The 22707-nt window shown below is 41.1% G+C and overlaps 2 protein-coding genes across 5 annotated transcripts; one reads left to right on the plus strand and one right to left on the minus strand.

Moving 5' to 3' along the window:
• The first annotated feature begins 106 nt into the window (after nucleotides 1-106).
• Nucleotides 107-7964, plus strand: LOC116922785 (EH domain-binding protein 1). 4 transcript variants are annotated; one of them, XR_006647051.1, is made up of 15 exons: nucleotides 107-262; nucleotides 534-640; nucleotides 718-925; nucleotides 1002-1183; nucleotides 1245-1333; nucleotides 1402-1918; nucleotides 1979-2084; nucleotides 2153-2611; nucleotides 2678-3016; nucleotides 3089-3359; nucleotides 3432-3750; nucleotides 4624-4697; nucleotides 6945-7059; nucleotides 7149-7688; nucleotides 7763-7964. XR_006647051.1 is itself a non-coding variant. In XM_032929203.2 (14 exons), the coding sequence occupies exons 2-14, from the start codon at nucleotides 537-539 to the stop codon at nucleotides 7228-7230; spliced, it is 2865 nt and encodes a 954-aa protein (XP_032785094.2). In that variant the 5' UTR covers nucleotides 107-262; nucleotides 534-536; the 3' UTR covers nucleotides 7231-7964. The 4 variants fall into 4 exon arrangements, 3 of the variants coding, with proteins under 3 accessions (XP_032785094.2, XP_032785095.2, XP_032785096.2); XM_032929203.2 differs by having other exon boundaries at nucleotides 7149-7964; XM_032929204.2 differs by having other exon boundaries at nucleotides 107-258; nucleotides 7149-7964.
• A 14-nt stretch (nucleotides 7965-7978) lies between these two features.
• Nucleotides 7979-17133, minus strand: LOC116922925 (cone-rod homeobox protein). The gene is made up of 5 exons (XM_032929409.2): nucleotides 16545-17133; nucleotides 9698-10062; nucleotides 8855-9629; nucleotides 8511-8784; nucleotides 7979-8436 (listed from the first exon to the last, which is right to left on the minus strand). The coding sequence occupies exons 2-5, from the start codon at nucleotides 9774-9776 to the stop codon at nucleotides 8302-8304; spliced, it is 1263 nt and encodes a 420-aa protein (XP_032785300.2). The 5' UTR covers nucleotides 9777-10062; nucleotides 16545-17133; the 3' UTR covers nucleotides 7979-8301.
• Nucleotides 17134-22707: the final 5574 nt, after the last annotated feature.

Raw genomic sequence — 22707 nt, forward strand, 5'->3', positions numbered from 1 at the left:
GTGGAAAACTCAAAACATTTGATTCCTCTCTTTAAATCTTTAATATGCGGGAAGCGGGAAGCGGAAAAGCGGGAATGCGCGCTGTGCGCTCGTCAACGCGACAAAAAACACAGTGTTTTGATCGGCGCGGCGTGTATAAAGAACAATTGTTGTCTGCTATGGAATGATACGGAAGGGGATAGAAGCGTAATCACTAAGTTACTGAACTGATATCATTCATGGGCGTCCTTGAATAGCCCCTCCTTTTGTTTAAAAATAGTAGGTAAAATATTTGTAATTCCTTTTAAACTTGAAAATTTGTTGAAGTTGCAAGATGTCTGTTATTTGGAGCTTTACCGTCACAATAACGTTGCGATTCCGTACCGATTAGCTAACTATCGAATGCTTGTTTTGGCGAATTTTGATTAGTAAGGATTAAATTGTTATTTCCTGATTTTCCCGTTTTAATTTACCATATATCATATAGCTTTTGAAATTCAATTGCCCAGAAGTCTTTTTTACTTTTTAATGTTTTCATATTTTGCACCATATAGAAAATGGGATCTGTGTGGAAGCGTCTTCAGCGTGTAAACAAGAGAGCAGCCAAATTTCAGTTCACTGTCTCCTACAATGAACTGGTGGTGGAAACAACTTCCAAATGGTGGGTAATATTTCTTTTTGTTAGAAACTGTTATTGTTACTCATTCTATGATTTCACTTACCTCCATTCAAATGTAGGCAACCAAATATGCTGTCAGTGACATGGACCCGTCGTAATCGCAGACTTTCCACAGAACCTAGAAAATGGGATCCTACCATGAAAAACCCAATGAAAGGTTTGGTGGTATGGACTGTTCCAGAAAACAAAGAAGCCTCTATTACACTGTTTGGAGACCCAAGATCCCATGATTTTGAAGATAAAATGTGGACCTTTTTTGTTGAAGATGTAAGAATTCATGTTTCTAAAAGTACAAATCTTAAAATTAATGATTAAAAAAAATAATGACCCTACTTTTGGTTAGATTTCTAGTACAGGAAAGCGCCGCCAACTAGCCAGTGCTTGCTTAAATATGAAATTGTATGCTAGTATGGTACCAAGTCAACAGCCAGTAAAGCTGAAGATGACAATCTCGTCGAAAAAGATCGTTTCAGCATCTCTCAACTTGACCGTTTCTTGCGTTTTCGTTAGAGAAGGAAAAGCCACGTAAGTGCTGCTAATCTAAGTCTTCCCAAATCGTTTTACCTCATTATTTATCCTAATGAAGGGATGAGGACATGCAAAGCTTAGCAAGTTTAATGTCAGTCAACACAACAGGAGACATCGCTCCTTTAGAAGATTTCGAAGAAGAAGATTGTAAGTTGTATGAAGCGAGCTTCTCACCTATTCATTCATACCTTATGTTTTATTTTCACGTCGTTAAGGTATCGAACCCAACTCAGAATTATTGGACCTTACTTCACAAATCAGTCAATTTCTTATGGAAACTGAAGAAGGCTATCAGGCGGTAACAGCGGAAAAGGTAGATCCGCCAGTCGTCCCAAAAACAAATGAAATCAGCGAACAGATGGCCGAGAAAGAAGTTTCAGACTCAACTCCGATAATCCAAGAAAGTTCGAAGCCTAGACCTACAACATTGGACCTGAATACCCATGCTGAACCTGCTCCCGTCTGTCCTACGGTTGATCAACCAGAGGAAGAACGTTTGACATTGAATCATCAAGTGACAGATATGGCAGTCAAAGATCAACCGATCGAAATTCAAACACCAGTTGTTGCTCAGTCTACCTCAGTGGCAGTAAACCCTAGCAAAGATCTGCTCGAGTGGTGTCAAGAAGTCACGCAAGGCTATAGTGGAGTAAGAATAACAAATATGACAACTTCCTGGCGGAATGGATTGGCCTTCTGTGCCATTTTGCATCGTTTCCGTCCAGATTTGATGTAAGTTTAGTTGTTGGACGCTTCGTAACGTTGTTTAGATAGATTAATTGTTTTATGTAGAGATTTCGAGTCATTGAGCTCTCAAGATACTCGAGGCAACTGCAAGTTAGCTTTCGAAACGGCTGAGAAACTGGGCATTCCTCGAGTAATAGAACCTGCCGATATGGTATCGATTAATCGACTCTGTTTGACGTAGTTACAAAGTGGATGTGTAACAACGTATAATTATTTCAGGTTTTATTAAATGTGCCTGACAAATTGGCCGTCATGACGTATCTGCATCAGTTGCGGGCCCATTTTACTGGTCAGGAGATGTCGGTTGCTCAGCTTGCAGGTGGTACCGAGGATTCTTCCTACACGTCCACCTTTCAAAACCCTTCGGATAACCAGTTGGAAAGGAGCGAAATCACACGGGAGATTATTAGTCAAGAACTGAAAGAAGAGGCCGGAAGGAGACGAAGGCAGAGCAGCGGAAGCGGAAGTGGAGTTATCTTCCGTCGTGAACGGATTAGTCCCATGGACGAAAATGTCATGATCGCTTCCGGAACGGCCACTGCCGCCGCAGCCGTACAGATGGTCAAAGACAAGGCGAAATCCCTCACGTCAGAGTTAATCAAATTTGGCAAAGTGTTATCGCCTACGAAAGAGAAATCGCCTTCTAGCCCTGTAGAATCTCCAGTCCGACCCAGTCAGGTATATTTTTTTTTTACCTATCCCATACATGACGTGAGTCGGTTGAGCTAATTGGCCTTGGTTTAGGTAAGGAACGGTCCTCCGTTGATGACTCGTCAGCAACTGACGGACCCGTTCGGCTCTGACGATGAAGACGAAACACCAACCAAAGTGGCGAATGAAAGCCCGGAACGACGCCCTAGTCCGAGAGAAGAGTCGGCGGAAAAGATCCGACGTGATAGTCAAGTCCCTTCTTTATTGGTCATCGCCGGAACGGCCGAAGAAGAACTCGAGGTGATCAAATCGAATCCACGAGACTCGAAAACAGATGATTTGAAGGAGAGAGCTCGCAAACTACTGGAACAAACCAAAATAGAAGCAGCTGCTTCTTCGTCGGTGAAATCGTTATCGAAACAAGGTTCCCAGGTAAACCCTAGAAAAGATCCAATCACCCAAGAATTAAATTTGATGAATTATTAATTTTCATGGTTGCTGCAGGAAGAGGACGAACGTCAGCAGCAGTTGAGAGAACGAGCTCGCAAGTTGATTGCTGAAGCTCGTCAAGGTCTGTCGACACCCGCATCGACACCCGTCACGGAATCGGTGAATAACGGCGTGAGCCGGAAGAGTTCCAGCAGCCGTAGTCACAGCCACAGTCCGAGTCCCAGCCCGACGGAATCAATTCAAAAGTTCCTCAGTAGCGGTGGCAGCCGCTTGCAACACCTCAAAGGAATGGTAGACAAGGCTCAAGAGGCTTCCAATCGCAAATGTAAATTCTTCCCTCTTAAAGATTGTTATTTCGACAAAATTCTAATGTGATTTCCTCGTTGACGTTTCATAGCAAAGACACCAGATCGTGAAAAAACGCCGGTGTATATCGGCAACGCCAGTGCGGCCGCCGAAGGCGCTAGACGTGACACGAGCAATTACATAGCCAACGAACTGGAGACGCTCGAAAAGGAGCAGTTGAAGATTGACCAGCAGGCGGCCATTTTGGAGCGTAAACTACGCAAGCTGATGGAGCCCAGCCGTGGCGGTGGCGGCCCTGGTGTCGGTGTGGGAAACCGCAACGAGACCGAAGAACAGCTCATGCAGCAATGGTTTACATTGGTGAACAAAAAGAACGCTCTCATTCGCCGACAAATGCAACTCAACATTCTGTAAGTTTGTCATTTTCCATGTCGCCATTGTCGTCCATGCGCATCCCTTCTCTTTGCTCCCCTTCATCACCTCGCCCGGCGGAACCTCAAAAGACTCATTTCATTACGAATTGATCGAATAGCATTCAACAGTTTTTGTGGAGGGAGGGGGATAGATTCGAGAGAGAGGAAACTACTGATTTTGTTATGGTATCAGTTACGATTCCATTTACGTGTGTACCGAGCGTATGAAAATCATTTACCCCCCTTCCATTTCTCTCTCTCCCGTTCTCCCTTTGGGAGATAAGGTGGACCCTACTCCCCAATTCATTTGCGGTCTCATGAATGAAGAAGAGCATCTAGCCCAGCGAAGAGGGGGAGATATAACAACAACACACACAAAAAAAAAAGCGGGTTGGAACGAGATATGAAAGTGAAACTCACGCGTGATTGGGCTCCCTATCCAGCCCCTCTTTTTCTATTTATTTATTTTTTTTTTTTTTTTACGGTGCCGTTCTGAATGCGACGCCGACGTCGCTTGCTGCCTCTAATCCGGTCGCAAAGGGATGATTGAATTTCTTGCCCCGCTAATGGAGAGTACTACTTCCTCGCTCTTCCGTTCCCCCTGTCCGATTGTATGTGCGCTCTTCGTCCCGGGAGAGACTCACCCAATGTTGCGTTTTCCCATCCCACACACACACACGCAGACTTTGATTCAGAACATATGAAAACCCGAAATTTCGTGTGTGCCTCCCCTCTCTACGCTCTCTCTCTCTCTCTCTCTCTTTCCCTATTGTTGAGTAAAAAAAGAGGGGGGCGGACTGTAGTAGTGATTGCATGTTTGATGACATATGTAAACGGCTGTCTGATTGATGTTATCTTTCTCGTTTCCAGTGAGAAGGAGGACGACCTGGAACGGAGATTTGTCCTACTCGACCAAGAGCTGCGTGATATTTTATCGATTGAAGGTAACGTTAAGTTTAACTATTTGCTGACTTGTTGTGACAATTTATTATATTTTATTTTTTTCAAAATTTAATAATTTGATTGGAGAGGGCGATTGGAAGAGACTTTTCGGACAGGGCCAGTGGGAAAGGGGAGGTGATGTGACTAGCGGAGAGAGAGAGAGAGAGAGAGTTGCAGTGCATTTCAATGTTGCTGGCAATGTGCGTGATATCTGCACGGTGCAGCCTCCGTGTCTTTTAAGCCGATTATCTCTTTCGGGACGTTGGTTGCAACGAGAGAGGGGCGGGGGAAGGGATGGGGGGAGAGAGAGAAATAGGAGGAGGTCATTATTATGTCTTCATCTTGGTCTCTTTGCCTCGTCGTCTTGCTCCTCCGAGCGTTTTCTCGTATCGATTTTCCCTTATTTTTTTTTGAAGAGTCAGTTTTCTTTTCTTTTCTTTTTTTTATTCCTTTTTATTTATTTATTTTTTTCTCCCCCCCTCTCTCTCTCTTCAAGTTAAACGCGAAGCTATACACTTTGCTGGCATGGCTGTGTGTCGTTCTTTTAGTATTTCTCTCTCGTCTGTCTCCCATTTCTTTACTTTTCGCTTTTCATCTTGCTCTCTTTCTCCCCCTCCTTTCTTCCTGAGGCAGGTGTCATCGTTCCCGGACCGTTCCTCCGTCTGCGTGTCCCGCCTTTGATCACGCCCCCCTGACCAATCAGATCCGTTGAAAAGTTTAAAGGGATGGAGGAGGGGGTTTTTAAAAAAAATATATTTTTATTAGACCAAAGTAAACAGCAGGAAAAATAGCAAAATAAACAAATAAAAAGCAACGCCATTTGATTGAATGAGATCAATTGGATTGTTTCGTCTGCTTTTTTGTGTGTGTGTGTGTGTGTGTTGACCCCCCCATTCGATTTTGCCTCCCTTTTTTTTAAACAGTGGGTAATCCATTTGAAACGAAAGTGGAACACTTTTGGCAGAGAGGGATTGTGGATTTTTTTGAATCTGTTTGACGGTCATTCGAACGGATTGACGCAGATGGAAGTTGGGCCACTAGGGGGGGAGAGGAAATCCAACGGCTAATTGGGATGGAAAGAGCGGAAGGTGTACTTAAAAAAAAAAAAGACGATCGACTATCCACCTTGGATGTAAGCGTACCTCTCTAGCGCTCACGCGTAATTTGAGAAGTAGGAGAAAATAGTCGATCCTCCTCCTCCCCCCCATTAGAGAACGACAATCGGATTGGAGAAGAAGTTTTTAGTAGTTTGTGCAGTTCTCTCTCGGCTTTCTTGTCTTAACCCCCCCGCCCAATCATCAGATGATTGGGCTAAGAAGAGAATATAAAGAATAGCCGATCCATGTAGAGGATGTGTTGCTTGTGTTACCCTTGTACACCATCTTGAATCCAGGAGGAAAACTTGAAAACAAAAAATCCTTAAAATTATTATGTGACATCTGCTGGATGGAGGTACGCGTTTGTTTTTGAACCCTCAGCTAGTGTTTAGGAGGCTCGCCACGAAGGGAAATATTACCAGATGACTTTGCATTAGTAACTAAATATGTACGGAGGCCATCCACCGTTATAGGGGATGGCGTTTAGCTGGGCCATCCGTTCCAATCCATCCGGCTGTGCCTCGATTCTCAGGCTCGTCTAGTTCCCTGAGTTCTCTCTCTTCTTTTTTTTCTTTTTTTTATTTAGAGGCCACATATGCAGCCAGTAACATGTTCCAAAGGTTCTTTGTGTCACTCTGATGCTTTAGTGTAGTTGAAATATTATTATTTGTGTGTGTGTGTGTGTGTGTGTATTTTTTGTTCTTTTGGAAGCCATTGACTTTTTGAAGAGAGACAGACAGAAAGAGAGAGAGAGAGCTCTGTGCCTTGAGTGCATTGTTGGCTAAGCTGGTAAGCCGATTATAAGTTTCTCCGTAGCTCCCACAGCTCTCCGAGAGAGCGAGAGAGAAAGAACCTGGTGGCGTAACGTTCCAGCCTCGTGGAACGAAGAGCACGATTCCATTTTTTTTTCCCTCTTTGAGTCCCCCTTCTTTCCATTTCGTCTTTCTTGTCATTCTTTTTTAAAAATATATTTTTCGTATGTATGGAGATAGAAATAATAAGCGAATAATAAGTTGATTATTATTCAAATTGGAACGAGGGAAGGCTACGTGTCGTCTGAATGTTCTCCGTTTCCCATTGATAACGTGCAACAAAATATTGTGATCGCTTTCTTTTGTGTTCTGACCTGCCCGTGTCCGTTACGCACAACAGATTGGCAGAAGACGGAAGCGCAGAAGCTGCGCGAAAAACTGCTGCTCGAAGAATTGGTGGCCATCGTCAACAAGCGTGACGAGCTCGTCCACCACTTGGACAGTCAAGAGAAGGCGTAAGTGTTTGGCTTCGCTCGTTCAAATATTTGACGTGAAAATTTGGTTTTTATCAATTTGTTTGCTCGTCCCTTTTTCCGACGTACAGGATCGAAGAAGATGATCTGATTCAAAGGGAAGTACACAACGCTGATTTGAGCAATCACGACCGGGGCTGCGTGATTCAATAATAGTGGGTCGAAACTACTAAACCCTGGCCGTCTTCCTGGGCCCTCCACGGTGGGAAAACGGAAATTATCAAACGGAACAATAATAATTCGGAATCATAATAATTAATCATGCCATAAAATTAAGCTTTGATTTTAAAAAATAATAAGAAGAATAATTAGCGTAGCCGACGCTAAAATTATCGCAATGGCTTTTTTGTTTCCTACATGTAGATCACATTGAAAAGAGAGAAAGAAAAAGATTCTATTTCGCTACCCCTTGGCCACCCTTCCCCACAACTCATTTCGCATTTGAATACTCCTTTTTTTTTTCTAAAGAAAAGTGCTAGTTTAAATAGTTCCATCGACTTTGTAACGAAAGAGCGTGATAAACTCCCCTACCCTGCTCCCGCGAAAAATGTTAGCGCGTCACGTGTGCGATGGTTAAGTTGTGTGCTGTATCTCCTCCTAACAATCCAGAGGTACATCGATTTTGAGCTTTGCTTTCTCTACTCTTTTAAAATTAATTATGATATATTTCTTTTGAATTCTTTAGTTGCCTGCATCTCCTAAATGCTCTGGTCTCTAGCTCAGCCTTTTTCGTATTTCCCGCCTCCTCATTTGAAATGAATTGCATCTTATTCCCCCCTCCCTCCCTTCTTATATCCCCTCTCCCCCGTATGATATATACATATTTGGACGGCGTCTAGTCGGATAACTTTCATGCGCGAAAAAAAAAAATACAAGTGAAAATTGGATACGTTTTTTAGAATGAGATGAAAAAAAAAAATGTATTCACCAGAGACACACACACACACACACACACGTAAAAGACGAGCACTTACACTGACACGTACGAAATATATGGGACTTTGAAAAGAAAAAACGCTTATATTGCACTCGGAATACAAACTGAAATGTATCAACGATGACTCCCTCCCCCCTAAAAAAAAATTCAATTGCGAAATTTCAAACGCTACAATTGTACAATTGACTATTTCTCGCACTAAAAACACATGTGATGTAGCATTTAAATATGGAGATCTACCAACAAAGGGGGTCGACAATTGAATTTGGAAAGGTTTTCATTCGGGATTAGAGGATTTGAAAGTTAGTGTATTTGGCCCACGATTGATCGTCGTCTGTTTCAACTGGACTAGAATTCTTGGTGCAGGCATCCCGATGGATGAGCTGATCCACTTCATCGACCCCGGAGCTTTTAGCTATTGGCTGTTTAAATATTCACAATTGTTTTATTTTAAAAAAGGATTCGAATTTTTGTTGAACTATATTCAAGTGTTTACCAAATGCAGACTGGGCGCGTAGAGGGAATAGTCCAGCGAAGAATAATAAGATGTGGATGACTGAGTGCTGGACGATGATGGCAACAACATGGAAGGCGAACTCCCATAATCGATCATTGGCGGTGGTGAGTGCCAGAATGACGAACTGACACTCGCCTGATTTGCGCCATTATTGCCTCCACTAGCGACGCAGTTCATTCCGGCGGCCGTCCCCGAGCTGTTAATGTTGCTCACTGCCGCTACGATCGTTGGCGAGGACAGCATCATATCCACACTTTTCGAAAAAAATTGAAAAAAAAATTATCATTCCCAATCGGATTCAGATTTAAAAAATAGAAACTAACGTTGGCGTATTGGCGGTCGTGTACTGCGGGAAAAAGCCGGACAGGCTACTGCTGTTGGTGGTCGGCGTTGCAAACGACGACGGATGTTGGTGAAAATGATTGATCGACTGTTGATGGTATTGATACGACGCCGCTGCGTAATTGGTAGCGTTCGAATTGCTGCTGGACGAGGTGGACGACGTAGCCGACCCGAAAGAAGGATGTTGCTGGATCAGTTGTTGTTGCTGGATCAACGGTGGTGAATTGCTGTTGCACATCATGTTGGCCGGAATGGGGCTGAGTGCCATAGCTAAATTGCCGTAAGGCGATGAAATCAGACTGGAATCGCCTTCCGTCGTCATGGATGAACATGCGGCCGCACTGCCGGCCATGGTTACGGAACTAAGACTAGGGCCGCCACTGCTCTCCGGCGGAACAACAGACGACACGGGGTGCATGGCTGCAACGTTTCCACTTGGTTTGGTCGACGGATCGCTCGTTGTTGAACTGATCGTCGTGGTTGCCGGACCTCGTTTGCGTATCCTCTTCTCACCTTTGCTGTTGCCGCCTTCAGCGTTGTGGGGTTGCTGTTGCTGTTTCTGCTGCTGGCGGCATTTGGCCCGCCGGTTCTTGAACCAAACTTGAACGCGTGATTCGGGTAGGCTGATTTTCAGAGCCACTTCTTCGCGCATGAAAATGTCCGGGTAACGCGTCTTAGCGAATAATGATTCCAGCACATCCAGCTGGCCTCGAGTGAACGTCGTCCTTTCTCGCCGCTGTTTACGTCCACCCCCGCCTTAACGTTTGATAAACAAACGTCAGGCTTTATGGCGTTGTTTTTTAAATTTATGATGTATAACTTACCGTGACTATAAGAGAGGCCGTTCATGCTGCCCATCGGGTGGTGTTGAGGGTCGGAAGTCATCGACATGCCCATAGCCATTCCGGCAGCAAAGTAAGAGCCACTGTTATTGATTGTATCCGTTGAAATGATGTTGGTCTTGTGCTGGATGCCGGATGTGGGCTTATGGGTCGGCAGTGGGGTCGTGTAGATTTGCGCTTGTTGATTTGGCACGTCCACCAAAAGCTCTCCGTAACTTGTAAACGCCAGTCTTTTGTTTGTTCTTCAAAAAAAAAAATGGGAATGTGTTTTGGGCTCCTTCCTTATTGAATTGCACCTGCGGCCACCGCGCAAAGGCAAATCTATTGATCGCGTCTGAATTGTTTTCCTGCACGAAACACAACGAATAATTTGAAACATAATTTTTTCCAAAATAAAGACATAATACAAAATGAATTCACAGACAATGAGAAACAAGTTGATCCGGGTCGTTCCGCATTTATTCAAAAATTGAAACTTTCCGCATGTTAGCATACAGAGAGACAACTGATGTAGATCGTAGAACTATGAGATTACGATGTTATCAAATATGAACCCATACAATTTGATGAATGATAAATATTACTGGGTAAAAAAGCAGCCATTTTCTTTTTTTTTTTGCCGTGCGTGTGTGTGTATAGTCTACACATTTTGACACACGTGAGCGTCACAAGTTTGATCGAAACGCATATAGATGCACAACTTTGTGTGTATCGGTGGCCGTTCATGTTTTGTCATATCTTTATTATTACGATGGCATTGTAATTTATTCCACCGTTTTGATAGATAATTCACGTTAGTTCCGTTGTTCTATAGGGGAACTTAATCGTCATCCATTGATAATCGGCCACGAATGATGCCAGAAAACTTGTTCTTCCGGGCCAACGCATCCGTTACCCCGGAACGGATATCTGAATTTTTCATTTGGCCTCTTTTTGTTGTTTTCCTTTTAGTTGTCTACGCAGCTTCTTAATTATATAACCCGCAATACACTTAAATCCTAAAAGATTATATACTTTGCCTGCTCCACTTTGCCCTTTGCTATTCTTTTGATTAGCGACCGTGCAAAACATAATTCACGTGTAACCTTGAAAAATGCATGTAGATAAACATTCCTCGTCGATGTCGTAAACTGATATTGCGGTTTTTCGGATAACCTTTGGCCCGCGGAATTTAAACAAAAACAAGATCGGGTTATTGGTGAAAGAAGACGAGTATTTTGTTATTGTTTGGACGAGCGAAAAGAGAGGGGGCCTCGTGTCAATGGAGTGGCGACGAGTGCATTATAGAGATCGCGTATGTACCTATTCGCATTTGAATCAAAAGTGCACACACAGAGGTGATCAGTGCAGAAAACGACCAAATACAAAAAGGTGAAGGGAATGTAGAAGAAAAAAATCTTTTCATTTTGAAATCCATCGGATTAAAACAACACGATCCCGTTTCCCTTTTTAAAGGACAAACAGGTAGTGCACATCTTGGCTCGAGCATCACAAGTTTTAGAAAAAAAAACAAATAAATTCTCCGATTTTGTTGTGTACCTTATCGCTCGTACGATTTGCAAAGCAATTGGACACCTTTGGTTTTACCTTCAGGGCTTTTACCTTCATCTTCTTCGTCCAGGGCACAAACGGGAGGTGCTATACAGACACGCTGGATGCAGGATTATAAAAGGATAGAGTTTCCACGAACAAGTAAATCCCAACAGCACACACAACAACACAAAAGAGTAGCTATAGAGAGAGAGAGAGAAAGAAAAAGGGGTTTCATCTGAGCATTTCTGTTTCTATGGTGTGCCCGTCGTGGAAGCGCAAAAAAAAGGGAAGAAGAAGAGGGGCGATAACCATCAGAAGTGCGTCCGCCCTCGCATTGTGAAAACCGATGGGTTATATAGGCTGTCCCTGTTGTTTTGCTGTGTATTTTTCGCCACTTGTTGACGTGTCAGCAAACAACAAAAACGATATCTGATATGTGTGTGTGTGTGTACATTTGTTTCCTTTTTCTCTTATGTATTTTTCCGAGTGTATTAAGCGCACGGCATTCCGAGTGAGTGCGCGCACGGAAAAACAAGACGGCCAGCCGGATTATAAGGCAGTCGATGAGGCGACCTCAAATAACGGGAATGTATGTACGCGTTTAGGCTTCGGGAGTTGATTACGTCTTATTGTTTTAATTCGTTAAATTTGGATTTTCATTTGACGTAACAAAAAGATTGGCAAAAACGTTTCAATCATCACTCGTTTCTGCCGAATGGAGTCTTCCCCCCCCCTATATGACATCCACCATTCTCCGAGTGGTTGTCTCAAAGAAGGCCAACCTTGAACCGACGCAATAAAAAAAAAAACAATTGAAGTCCATTTTTTTTTCAATGCTTATTTATACACGTTATTCATATAGGAAACTATTTAGGACCTTACACACAACTGAAAGCAGACAATGCGTTGGAATTGGTGAGAAAAAAAAATGCATTTGGTGGTGAACGTCACACACACGCATCTCACACACTGAAGCAAACAGACAGATATATATATTTATAGGGAGAATTGTTGAGGCAGCGCGTAGAGATGCTAATCCTAAACGACGTTGATATCTCACGTAGAAGCAATTGAACAGAGTCGGCAACACACAATAAAATATAGCCGAACAGGACCAGACGTCAACACGCTGCTATGGCCGAAGGGACGAAGAACACATTTTTTTTTTTTTCACTTGACGTTTGAAAATCTCAAAAAAAATTTCTGTTTCTCGAAAGGCCTAAGAAATGGTGTCGGCCTGTAGTTATATAGCGGCACGACCTGATGGATTTATTTATACATACGTCCAAGCGGTGGGTTTCGTTCTTTTCATGTGCGTGAGAGAGAAGAGCTTATAACGCATCCGGCCTTCTTTTTTTTTTTTTTCATTTTTCTCTTTCGAATATAAGGGAACGCACATATTTATGAGAGTGCCTCTCGTCTGGACTTTGCAATGTCATTTTTCTTGTATAGAACGAGTCGTTGGGGAGACCGTATATTGATCAGCTGGTTGCCGTATTGCGTCCCTATTGCAACATCCGATTGGATTGCTTGACCGCCATTTTGTTCTCTCTCTCTTTTTCCCTTTTTAATATACTTTTCTTGTTGCAGATGGGACTTTCACTTAACAGAGATGCTATTAACAAATGTGTGTACTTGTTTGGCTATTAGCGTATATTAATCCGTGTTCGACTGCGTCCAAAAATGTATCAGATGGTCGAGATTGGGGGTATAGTGATATAGAGGGTGGGGGGATTGAGAGCTGAATCATATTTTTCTGGATTATGCACTCATCATATCTGATTAGACCCAATATGTTCGTGTGTATCGTTTACATTTTGATGGCACTATCATTTAATTATAGTGCGATTTAAGTTGATGTGTTTGTTTGATTTTTTTGGAATGTGGTTTGTTGGATCAAAAAATTAAATCAATTCGAATCAAACGGGGAAGAATTCCAACAAATCATTGACGCGATCGGTTTTTTTTTGGGGGGGATTGTTGAAAACGCCGGCTGCTTTTTTCAAAAAATGCTAAGACGGACAAGAATTTTTCTAGAGGATTGCAGAGCTCAAGGATTAAATTGTAGGACAGGGGGGGGTGATTTTCTCCAGACCGCATACACGACACAGAGAAAATAATCTATCCGCATTTTCTGGTGGATGTGGTCGTGTCCATTGGCGTACAAAAATAATCAATAGCGATTTCAATTTTTCTCTTAAGAATTTCTTACATCGCAATGCACTTGAAAATCGTTCAAAAGAGTTCAACCATCGACGTATATTTTCTTAATGAATCGAGTTGTTTGTTTGTCTTCAACGTTAATGTACGGTCGATAGTTTTTTCTAGAGATGGTGACGTATAGCGAAGATGGAGGAGAGGTTTGGCCTGTGTCGTGGCCTCCCCCGTCCAATCGGCGTGGAACGATGCGACAAGACTCCAGTTGGAAAGGCTCCTCCCTTTCTAGCGCAGCCTCCGCCTTTCTCCTTCAGCGCATGCTTCTTTACACACCTTACAAGAACCATCTCCCATTACACACTCGGCATGTGTCCATCCAACAACTAGATTTTTTCTTTTTTTAAAAAGGTTTATCGTTTTTTTTTTTTCTTTCTTATATTTCGCTATATCCTCCCTCTCTATTTATCGAGTGGGGGGAGAGATTCCTGATTCTTTTGTCTTTTTTTTTTTGGGGGGGGGGGTCTTTCTCGTTGTTTTCTAATCGATTTTCCGTGTCCACCAAGGTAGAAAAGAAGAAAAATAGAAACCTCAGTCCGTCCAATTATGACCGGCTTATCAAGGAAGGTTCACAAACTATATAGCCTATATATCTAGACAGGTTATATACTTAAACTTCTTCCTTTTTTTTTGCTAAAAGATTTAGAAAGAAAATCCTGTGCGCTCCTCTGTGGTTTTGCCCTTGTCCGCCCACCCGAACATTGTTCGCGTGAGGATGTATAGTATACGCACCTATAATTCTCTTGCCCATGTACCTACGTATAGTTTAGCCTTGTTGTGTGTGTGTGTGTAGGCTATATACGTAGAAATGAGACACAAACAGGCAGAAAGAGAAGGATCTCCATTTTTCTCGCCAATTTTTTTTTTTTTTTCCGTTTCCAGCGTTACAAAAAGCGTATGGAACTTGTTCTGAGGTCTTCGTGATGCTGCGGACAAACCGCCAAGGGAAATACTAAATCGGCTATTGTGCAGCACGTAAGCAGAAGAGAAGAAAAGAAACGGGGAATGTACAGTATATTCTTTCATTTTATTTTTGTGAACAATTCAAAGGCTTTTTTTCTATTGGACGAACTGCCGAGCCTGTTGGAAACTCGTCGATACACAAGAGAAAGAGAGAGAGACGCAATAGATGACCCAATACGTGGCGATAAGAAATTGTGTTATCTTTAATACGTTCATGAAAAGAATCTTGGGTGGGCGGTGAGGAGAGGGCAGCAACGTCTTTTCCGCTCGATTGCATCATCCAATCAATCACGATGATATGGAATAGACACATTTTTTTTCTTTTCTATTATCCGCCTTATATTTTGTTTCCGCTCAATCGAATTGTCCTTTTTGTGTATTTCATCTAGTCGGTCGATCAAAGAATTTCCATGCGCACACACATGGCAAATTGTGGCCAAAAAACTCGAATCTATAATATATTTCAAACTCTTGAAAATAAAAAGCTACATTTTCAAGTTGGCCTACTTCAAAAGTCACGTGTCAATATTTGATGTGGAAAACGAGACCGCAGTTCACCGTACTCAGAAATGTGGGGGGATGGAGATGATTATTCATAGAGCCGGTCGAACGCGCACCAATACACATTTGATCGCCTTCTTTATTGCTATTTTCGTGTAGTACATAACAGCCGCGTCAAGAACGGCACAAGTCAATATAATATCTCTTTGTTTGGCGAGTGCAAGTGTATCGGGGGAAAAGGCCATTGAACAGTTTATAATGAGAAATGGAACAAGTCCGAAACTAAAGTTATTTTTTATTAAAAAATTCAAAGTTACGAGGGTTCTTTTGTGTGTGTGTACTCTGCATATAGAATCAGCTGTTTATTTATTTATATTTTTGAAGAAAAAAAAAAGGTGGGTGAGAAATGCGGAAGTCTAATGGTTGACATTGCCAACGTATACGCCATCAAACGTGTTTTTGATGGGTTGACTCGAACATTTTTGCCACTTTCTTTAAGAAGTCAAATTATCTTATCGATCGGACGTAGAAAACCAGTAGCTTTGCAAACGTCAATCACTTGCCAACTCTGGCACATGTACACAAACTAGAAACAGCAACATCATTTAGATCTTGCTGAAAGGTATAGTTTTGACGTATGTGGACATCAGACAAGAGTCGAACCTCTAGCAGCTATTCAGATTTCGATCGATAAAAACACATTCCTGACGGATTTAAATACAAACTCGACTTGATCAAAAGCTCAAAGTGCTAAGCAATTAGCTGTCAGTCTACATCGTTCCATTTTTTTTTTTGTCCAGACATTTCACAAAAATGAGAAATCGATATACTATACGGTGCTCGACAGCCCGCGCAATCTATCAAACACTTGTTCTTCTTCTTCTTTCTGTGTGAAGAGGGCAAGAAAAAGAGAGACGCTCTTCTTTTGTTGCCGTTGCGTATAGGAAATCACGGCCCCTCCCGACCAAAAGAAAAGACGAGTGCTCTTCTCAGACGCACAACAATCGATTGATAATAGAGCACAGATGCTCTTGCTGATGATGTGGGTTACATTCGAGCCCATCCTATTGTACAGGAAAGTGGAGGGCCTGCGGGACTGTGTCTCTCTCGATCTATGCACTTTTCAATAGAGACAATGCTTCGTTTACATCATAGGGAAATGTTAACAGGGCTATCTCGTGAACATATCTATTTTATTTTATGTATTAAAAAAAAAAAAAAATATATAAAAAAAAAGATTTTTTGGGGTTTCTCTGATTTCGATTCTGCCATATAAGAGTTGGGTTGCGCGGAACAGATGGGTTGCCCCCTTCAAGTTGCGGACCGCAACATGCCGTTTTTTTTACGTATATCGCATATCGAACAGTTGCGATACCTTATATAGCAGAGTCGTGCGGGTCTGACATGGAAAAATAAGAGGGGGGGGAGGGTGGACGGAGAAAAGACCGAACCCCCAACATTCGATACTATTTTTTTTTATATTTCATTTGATTGAAGCCGAAAACTCTCGACAAATAAATCGATCGATAGGCGGATATGATACGGCTTATTACGACGTGCACATATGGATATGGGGTTGTTAAAAGACGCACAAATATAAAGGCCGGAAATGACTCACCGGTAGAGACGAAGTCAGCGAGCCATTGGGAGAAATAAAACACACCACACGAAACGATGCACTTGGTGCAATTGAAAATGCAGCACGGATGAAACGTCACTGGAAACGTATTTCATGGAACTTGGAAAAATTCTTTCTTCAATGAGTTAAAAAAAAAAAGACGGACTAGGCCGGACGATGAAGGGCAATAACACTTGCCTGAGAGGTACAAAAAAAAGGGGGGGGGGGACACCAAAATCAAAAGAATTTTTCTTCTTGTAATAAAAATAAAATGAAAAGGAAAATTCTGAAATCCTCGGAGAGCACGACTGGACACGATCGAGGTGTTGTTTCCCTTTTTCGGCAATGTCCAGCCAAACAACAAAGTCGAATGAAAGAAAAATATGTATACAAAAGAAGAAAATGAATCGGAAAAAAAAACAAAAAAACTTTTGAATTGCGCGCGCTGAATTTGAAAAGCCGCAAAAATAAAAAGAATATTTTTTTTTTTTTTTTTTAAATTCAAAATTGAACAATGTGTCGCTTGTCCAGTCGGTCGTTCAATGCCGGCCACTACGACCTGTCTTTATTGGCAACACTCGAAGAACTGGCCGACACTACAAGAGTTTCTACACGACACACACAACAGTCGTCGCTCTAACACATGAACGCACTTTTTTTTTTTTCAAACAATAATGGACTCGTCGTAGGTAACATATTCATCACGAAGGGTGGGTGGACAATGTCTCCCTCAACCACCGCCCACCGCCCGCTTACAAACAAAAAATCCTTCGGTCAGCGCTCAATCATCAAAACTTGCAATTTGTTTGGCTTGAAAAATTATAATTAAAAATGAATGAAATAAATCAAAACAATTTGTTATTGAAAATTTTTCGCAAATAATTAAATTAGCATTAAATATTTTTTTTTTTATTATTATTTATATGTACGTTAAAAATAGACAAGTGAAATACGACAGGTAGCGAAGGGCAACACCTTTAAGGTTTCTCCCGCTCGTGCTGCGTGTCATGTCGCGGCAGAAAAATTATAAAAACTATAGTTACACACACGGACGAGGGAGTGGGAAAGGAAAAAAAAATATTGAAAAAAAAAAATGTGTAGGAAGACTTTCAAATGTTTATTTTGTGTGTGTGTGTGTGTTGTCCATTCCCAATACTCCCCACACGTCCCATACATTTAGCCATGGGAAGAGTTGAAGGCTGCCCCCCCCCCACTCTGTCTATGATGGCCTCTAACTCTGTAGGTTTTCCTTATTATCATATACGTATATATATTTTTTTCTCTATATATATGGAGACACAATATGTGACTAGATATAGAACGTTAAAGTCCCGGCAATGAGACCGACACGGTCTCGCGTTCCAACTCATCGGGGCTTCGTTCTCCCGACATACATTTTGCACGCCATATGCTTCCCTTAACTAAATATACTGGTTATGTTCTTTACTCTACTATTTTTTTTTTTATTATTATTTAAGTGCTGCTATGTATACAAAAAAAAATAAAAGGGATGCGAACTTTTGTTCATAATTTGATTAGAAAAAGAAAAGGGGGCAACCTTCACGGCGTATAGCGTCCCTAATAGGTGAAGGTGGGGTCCCTTCAAACGTACATGTTTTAGATGATGATGGATCATTTTGATCAACCTGGCTGGCGAAAAATAGTCAAAGATTCTTATTTTTGTTCACGCCCAGATATCACTGAATAAAAAATCTGTTAAAGAGTTTCTATTTCAGTTGACCCCCCCTTCTTTTTTTTAAATGCGCGCGCGCAAAACAAATGAAATAACTGCACACACACACAAAAAAAGAAGCTAGAAATAAATATATAGTAGTTTCTGGTAGGATGATAACAGCGGGCCGGAAAGGATTAAAAAAGAAAATAAAGAAATAACATTATACAACATCTCCTCTGTATATCGGTCGTTATCCGGCCCTCTCTCGGAAGAAGGAAGTTTTTCTTTTTTTTTTTTTTTTTTTAAATCCCCCTGTTTCCTTTTGATATCTAGAAACTCTCTCTCTGTCTCTCTCGTACGAATGGGATATATAAATCCTTCCTAGCAATGCCAGTCTGTGTCTGCCTTATTCCATTTCCCAAACAGTTGGGATGATATACCCATACAGCCGAACCGCATCGAAAATTGTTTGTATCTTTCCTTTATCAAATGAAAGAGAGAATAGTTTTAAAAAAAAACTGAAAAAAAGTATTATTACATCATATACAAACACGTATATATTTTCTTTAAAAAAAAATGTGTATTAGATTTCTTTTAAAAAGGCCGGGGGGTGTTGATGTGCGGCATACAGTTATACATCTAAAAAAAGATGAGTAAAAAGAAAAGGAATTCTTTTTCATTGTGTGTTATATATATACATCCCCCCTCTGTGTGTGTTGTTTGGATGATAAGGGGGTAGACATTATTTCATTTTTTTTTTTTCGTAATAATAATCCCCATTGAATTTCAATCCGGAACTGTAACTCTTTTCTGATGTGTTCGTCAGCTGTTGGCATAAGAAACGCATAGAATTCAGGTGAGTGTGTGCGGCAGGAATTCCAGGTGTCTAACGAGATGCTGTTACACACGTACGTGAAAGTGAGAAAGAATTGTCGTACAGGGAGGCAAGAAAAGGGAACATATTGGACAATAAAAACGACGTCCCCCTCCACCCTGGGCCGTTGAAAGAAGTGCCAAACCATCATCCATCAATCGTGGAGGGCGGGGTGAAGGGTCGTGACCTTTCTGCTAACTACATGTCCAAGCTATGGCCATATCCACCTCTGTATAAGAAACAAGTCCAACACTCCCAATGGGAGCTATTAAATCAAAACCCCAGTGCTCCCAGTTGCAATTATATGCACGTGACCCTTTTCAAGTCCTTCCCTCCTCCCCTCTTCATTTTTGTTTTTTTTTCTATTGGGGATCCTCAACCAGAAAAACGTAGCCTTCAGGTGCGTCTACAACGTGCTAGGGGGTGCACTTCCACCTGTGTAGGCTAACAGGAGCAAAGTCAATTGGGTGTACAATAAAAATAAATCACACCTTTTTTTTTTATTATTTTTAGATTTCATTTATTATACACCCAACGATTGATTTGGTTGTCGCTTCTTTCTATGTATGTGGACTGATCTCTGTCTTCATTGTTCTCCTCACGCCCGACCCTGTGACACACCTGCGACTGTCTCTATACCCATAGAAACAATTCTGAAATATATACGTACGTCTATAGGCTATATCGGTTTATTTATTTCTTATTTTTTTTTTTTTAAGTGAATAATATGCCAATAGATTTAAGGATTTTCTTGTGGTGTCGTCGGCAAAAGATATGGACAATCGCCTTAAATAACGTCAGCTTCTTTTGGCGGGTTATTCAAATAGCAGAGGGCCGAAAACAAATTCAAGTGGAGAATGCAAAGCTGATGATGAGCTTCAGCATATTTGAATATTGGTTGTTCCCACCCAAAAATCCTGTCCTCTTTGACAAACAAAAAGATTAATTTTCTTGTTGGTTTTTGTGTCCTTACAAACTGACCGCAGTTCGTAAGGACGGGGATATCAACTTGGCCAAGAAAGCTGTTCAGTTTAAACCGATGATCCTATCGACACAGCATTAAATCTTCGATTGTCTAATGGATTATTAGGATTTAATCATTTGACTTGGCTTTTCTCTCGATTGTGACCGGAATGACATAAATCCCGCTAACAGGGTAAGGCTAAAGGTCCTGCGTGGGGGGGTGGGCGTTGCTCGCCATTTTGCACAACAGACCGTTTCATCCTAAAGGAAAGCCCAAACGCCAACAAAAAAACAGAACATTTTTGTTTTGCTTTCATCTAACGCCTTTTTTTCTTGAAGTTGTTATTTCTATTTGATGTCGATCAGTGAACTGAAAGTTTAGCGTGTCACGATCGTATTTCAAAGACAAGAAGAAGCGCCGCAAAGACTCGATGTCGCGAGTTCAAACGCAGAAAACGGCGCTACACGTAAAAAAAAAAAGAACGTCTGAAATAGAGACATCCCAACTTTTTTTAAAAATATATTTATTTTTGAAATAAACATTTTTCACGTCAGTCTGACACCTCAAAATATGAAGAAAATCCTCCCCCCCCCTTCTTTTTTTCTTGATCCGCATTTTTCTTTTGCCTGCGTTCATAAAAAAAAAAAGGTGTGCCAACAACGAGAGTTCATATACTGAGTTATAGTGTCGGTTTTTTTATTTGAAAAGATCCACCTTTTTATTATTATTTAATAAAAAAAAAAAATGCGTACAAAAGAAAGTCACATCCGGTTTACGTAAGAATTTTTTTTCTTTTCTGGAAGTCGATATAAATAAATAATAATAACAAGAATAAAAAGAATCATGAAAATGAGAAAAAAAAAACATGTGACCATTGAGAATAGGCGAACATCAACAACTGCGCATTCAATTGGTGAAAAGGTGGAGGAACTACATATTTGAATAGAAGATATGAATGAGATGTGGAAACAGGTTCGTAAAGCGGCCCGAGGGCGCAAGAACAGGAAGTCGTGTTGACAATCTGTATAGGTGTTGTACGGAATTTTTATATATATTTCCGACGGGGCCGAAAAAATACGCGTTACGTCTTCCGTCCACCTTCTGACTTGCCTTTGGAGCCATCGCCGTTATACGACAGTCCATGTTCACCTTTCTCAGCCTCTGCAGAGAGAGAGAGAGAGAGAGCCTTTTATATTTAGGTGGACACCAATTTCTATAGTGAGTCACCAAAATTGAATTGAAAAAATTATATTCAAAATATGATCATCATCCTTTTTGGTTGTGGGTCGGTAAGGATAAAAAAGAAAGGGCTACTGTGCGTAACTTCTTTCTTCCAAAAGGCCTTCACGACTACCCGTCTTGAAGCCTTTAGGGCCCTGTTGAAGGTGAATAACACTGGGCACAGTAGCTATAGCGATGTCAACCTATAAATCACGCTTTTTATTCATGTACGTGTAAGCCAGTGCCTTTTCTAACGTGTCGCAATCGCGCACAGTCACGTCGCAATCAAATGCACGTCTCGTCTGTTCGAAATTTGGCGCCCTATTTCCCGATTGGATGGCGCACATCGTCTCCGTCTGTAATGCAATCAACGTAACATTTGATAGCCATAACAGTTGGACATTTAAAACCTGATCTAGATCCAGGTGTGGGAAGTGTCGCAGCTGTCCCGTTTTTTTTTTATTGTTGTTGTTGTTGTTTTTTTTTTTTATTTTTCCATCCCAAGGATTTGTATTTTATTTTTGCATCATGGCGGCACAGAGACCTTTGCACGTTGCGTACTACACATGAAAGGGAAATAGGGAGAATGAATAGAATAGGGGAGGGATGTGTGTGTATAATCCGGCGGATGATTCCGGACTGGACGAAAAAAAAAAACCATTCCCCTCTTTTTGGTTTGCTCATTCCATCAAATTCATTGGCTGTTTATACATGTTAAAAAAAAAATTCGAAAATGGAATTTATTTATTTTTTTTCAAATTTGAACGAGTGAAAGGGAGAATGAACGTATTTAACATTGAACCGAATTTTGTGTATTGTGTGTGATAATATCCAAGAAATCCTTATAATATTATATATATATATTTCAAGTAAGAAAAGTTGAGACAAACGCCATCGAGAAACGTCGGGGGTTGCAAAAGAAAATTTTCCAAGGGACAAAACAAAAAGAAATTTTTCTTTGATGACAACCCAAAATGAAAATGGTGATGTGCGGAAATGGATACGATTGATTATTTTTTTTTGCGTTTTCTTTTTTGTCGGTTCTTTTTTTGTTTGTTGTCACACACACACACACACACATACACACACACAAAATGGGAAGGAAAATGAAAATGAGACACACACAATATTTAGATACACACGCAATTGTGGGAGGGAATTGAAATGACTCGGAATGCGACACTTTTGTTCATCAAAACAAGAAACAAATGACAATCGATAGGGAATTGTTGACGTGATATGACGCAATCAGAAAGAAATGTCCATTCCTGTTTTGCTTGTTTTCAAATGGAACAATTAAAGATACCCACACGTAAAAAGAATCAACTCAATTGTTCAGTTTTATCCAATTATTTACAAGTTTCATCATCGATTGAAAAAAAAAAAATTCACAACAAACACGAAAAGAAAAATCAAATAGTCGAGAAAC

Source organism: Daphnia magna, linkage group LG5 (genome assembly GCF_020631705.1).
Source record: "Daphnia magna isolate NIES linkage group LG5, ASM2063170v1.1, whole genome shotgun sequence".
Taxonomy (NCBI): Eukaryota; Metazoa; Arthropoda; class Branchiopoda; order Diplostraca; family Daphniidae; genus Daphnia; species Daphnia magna.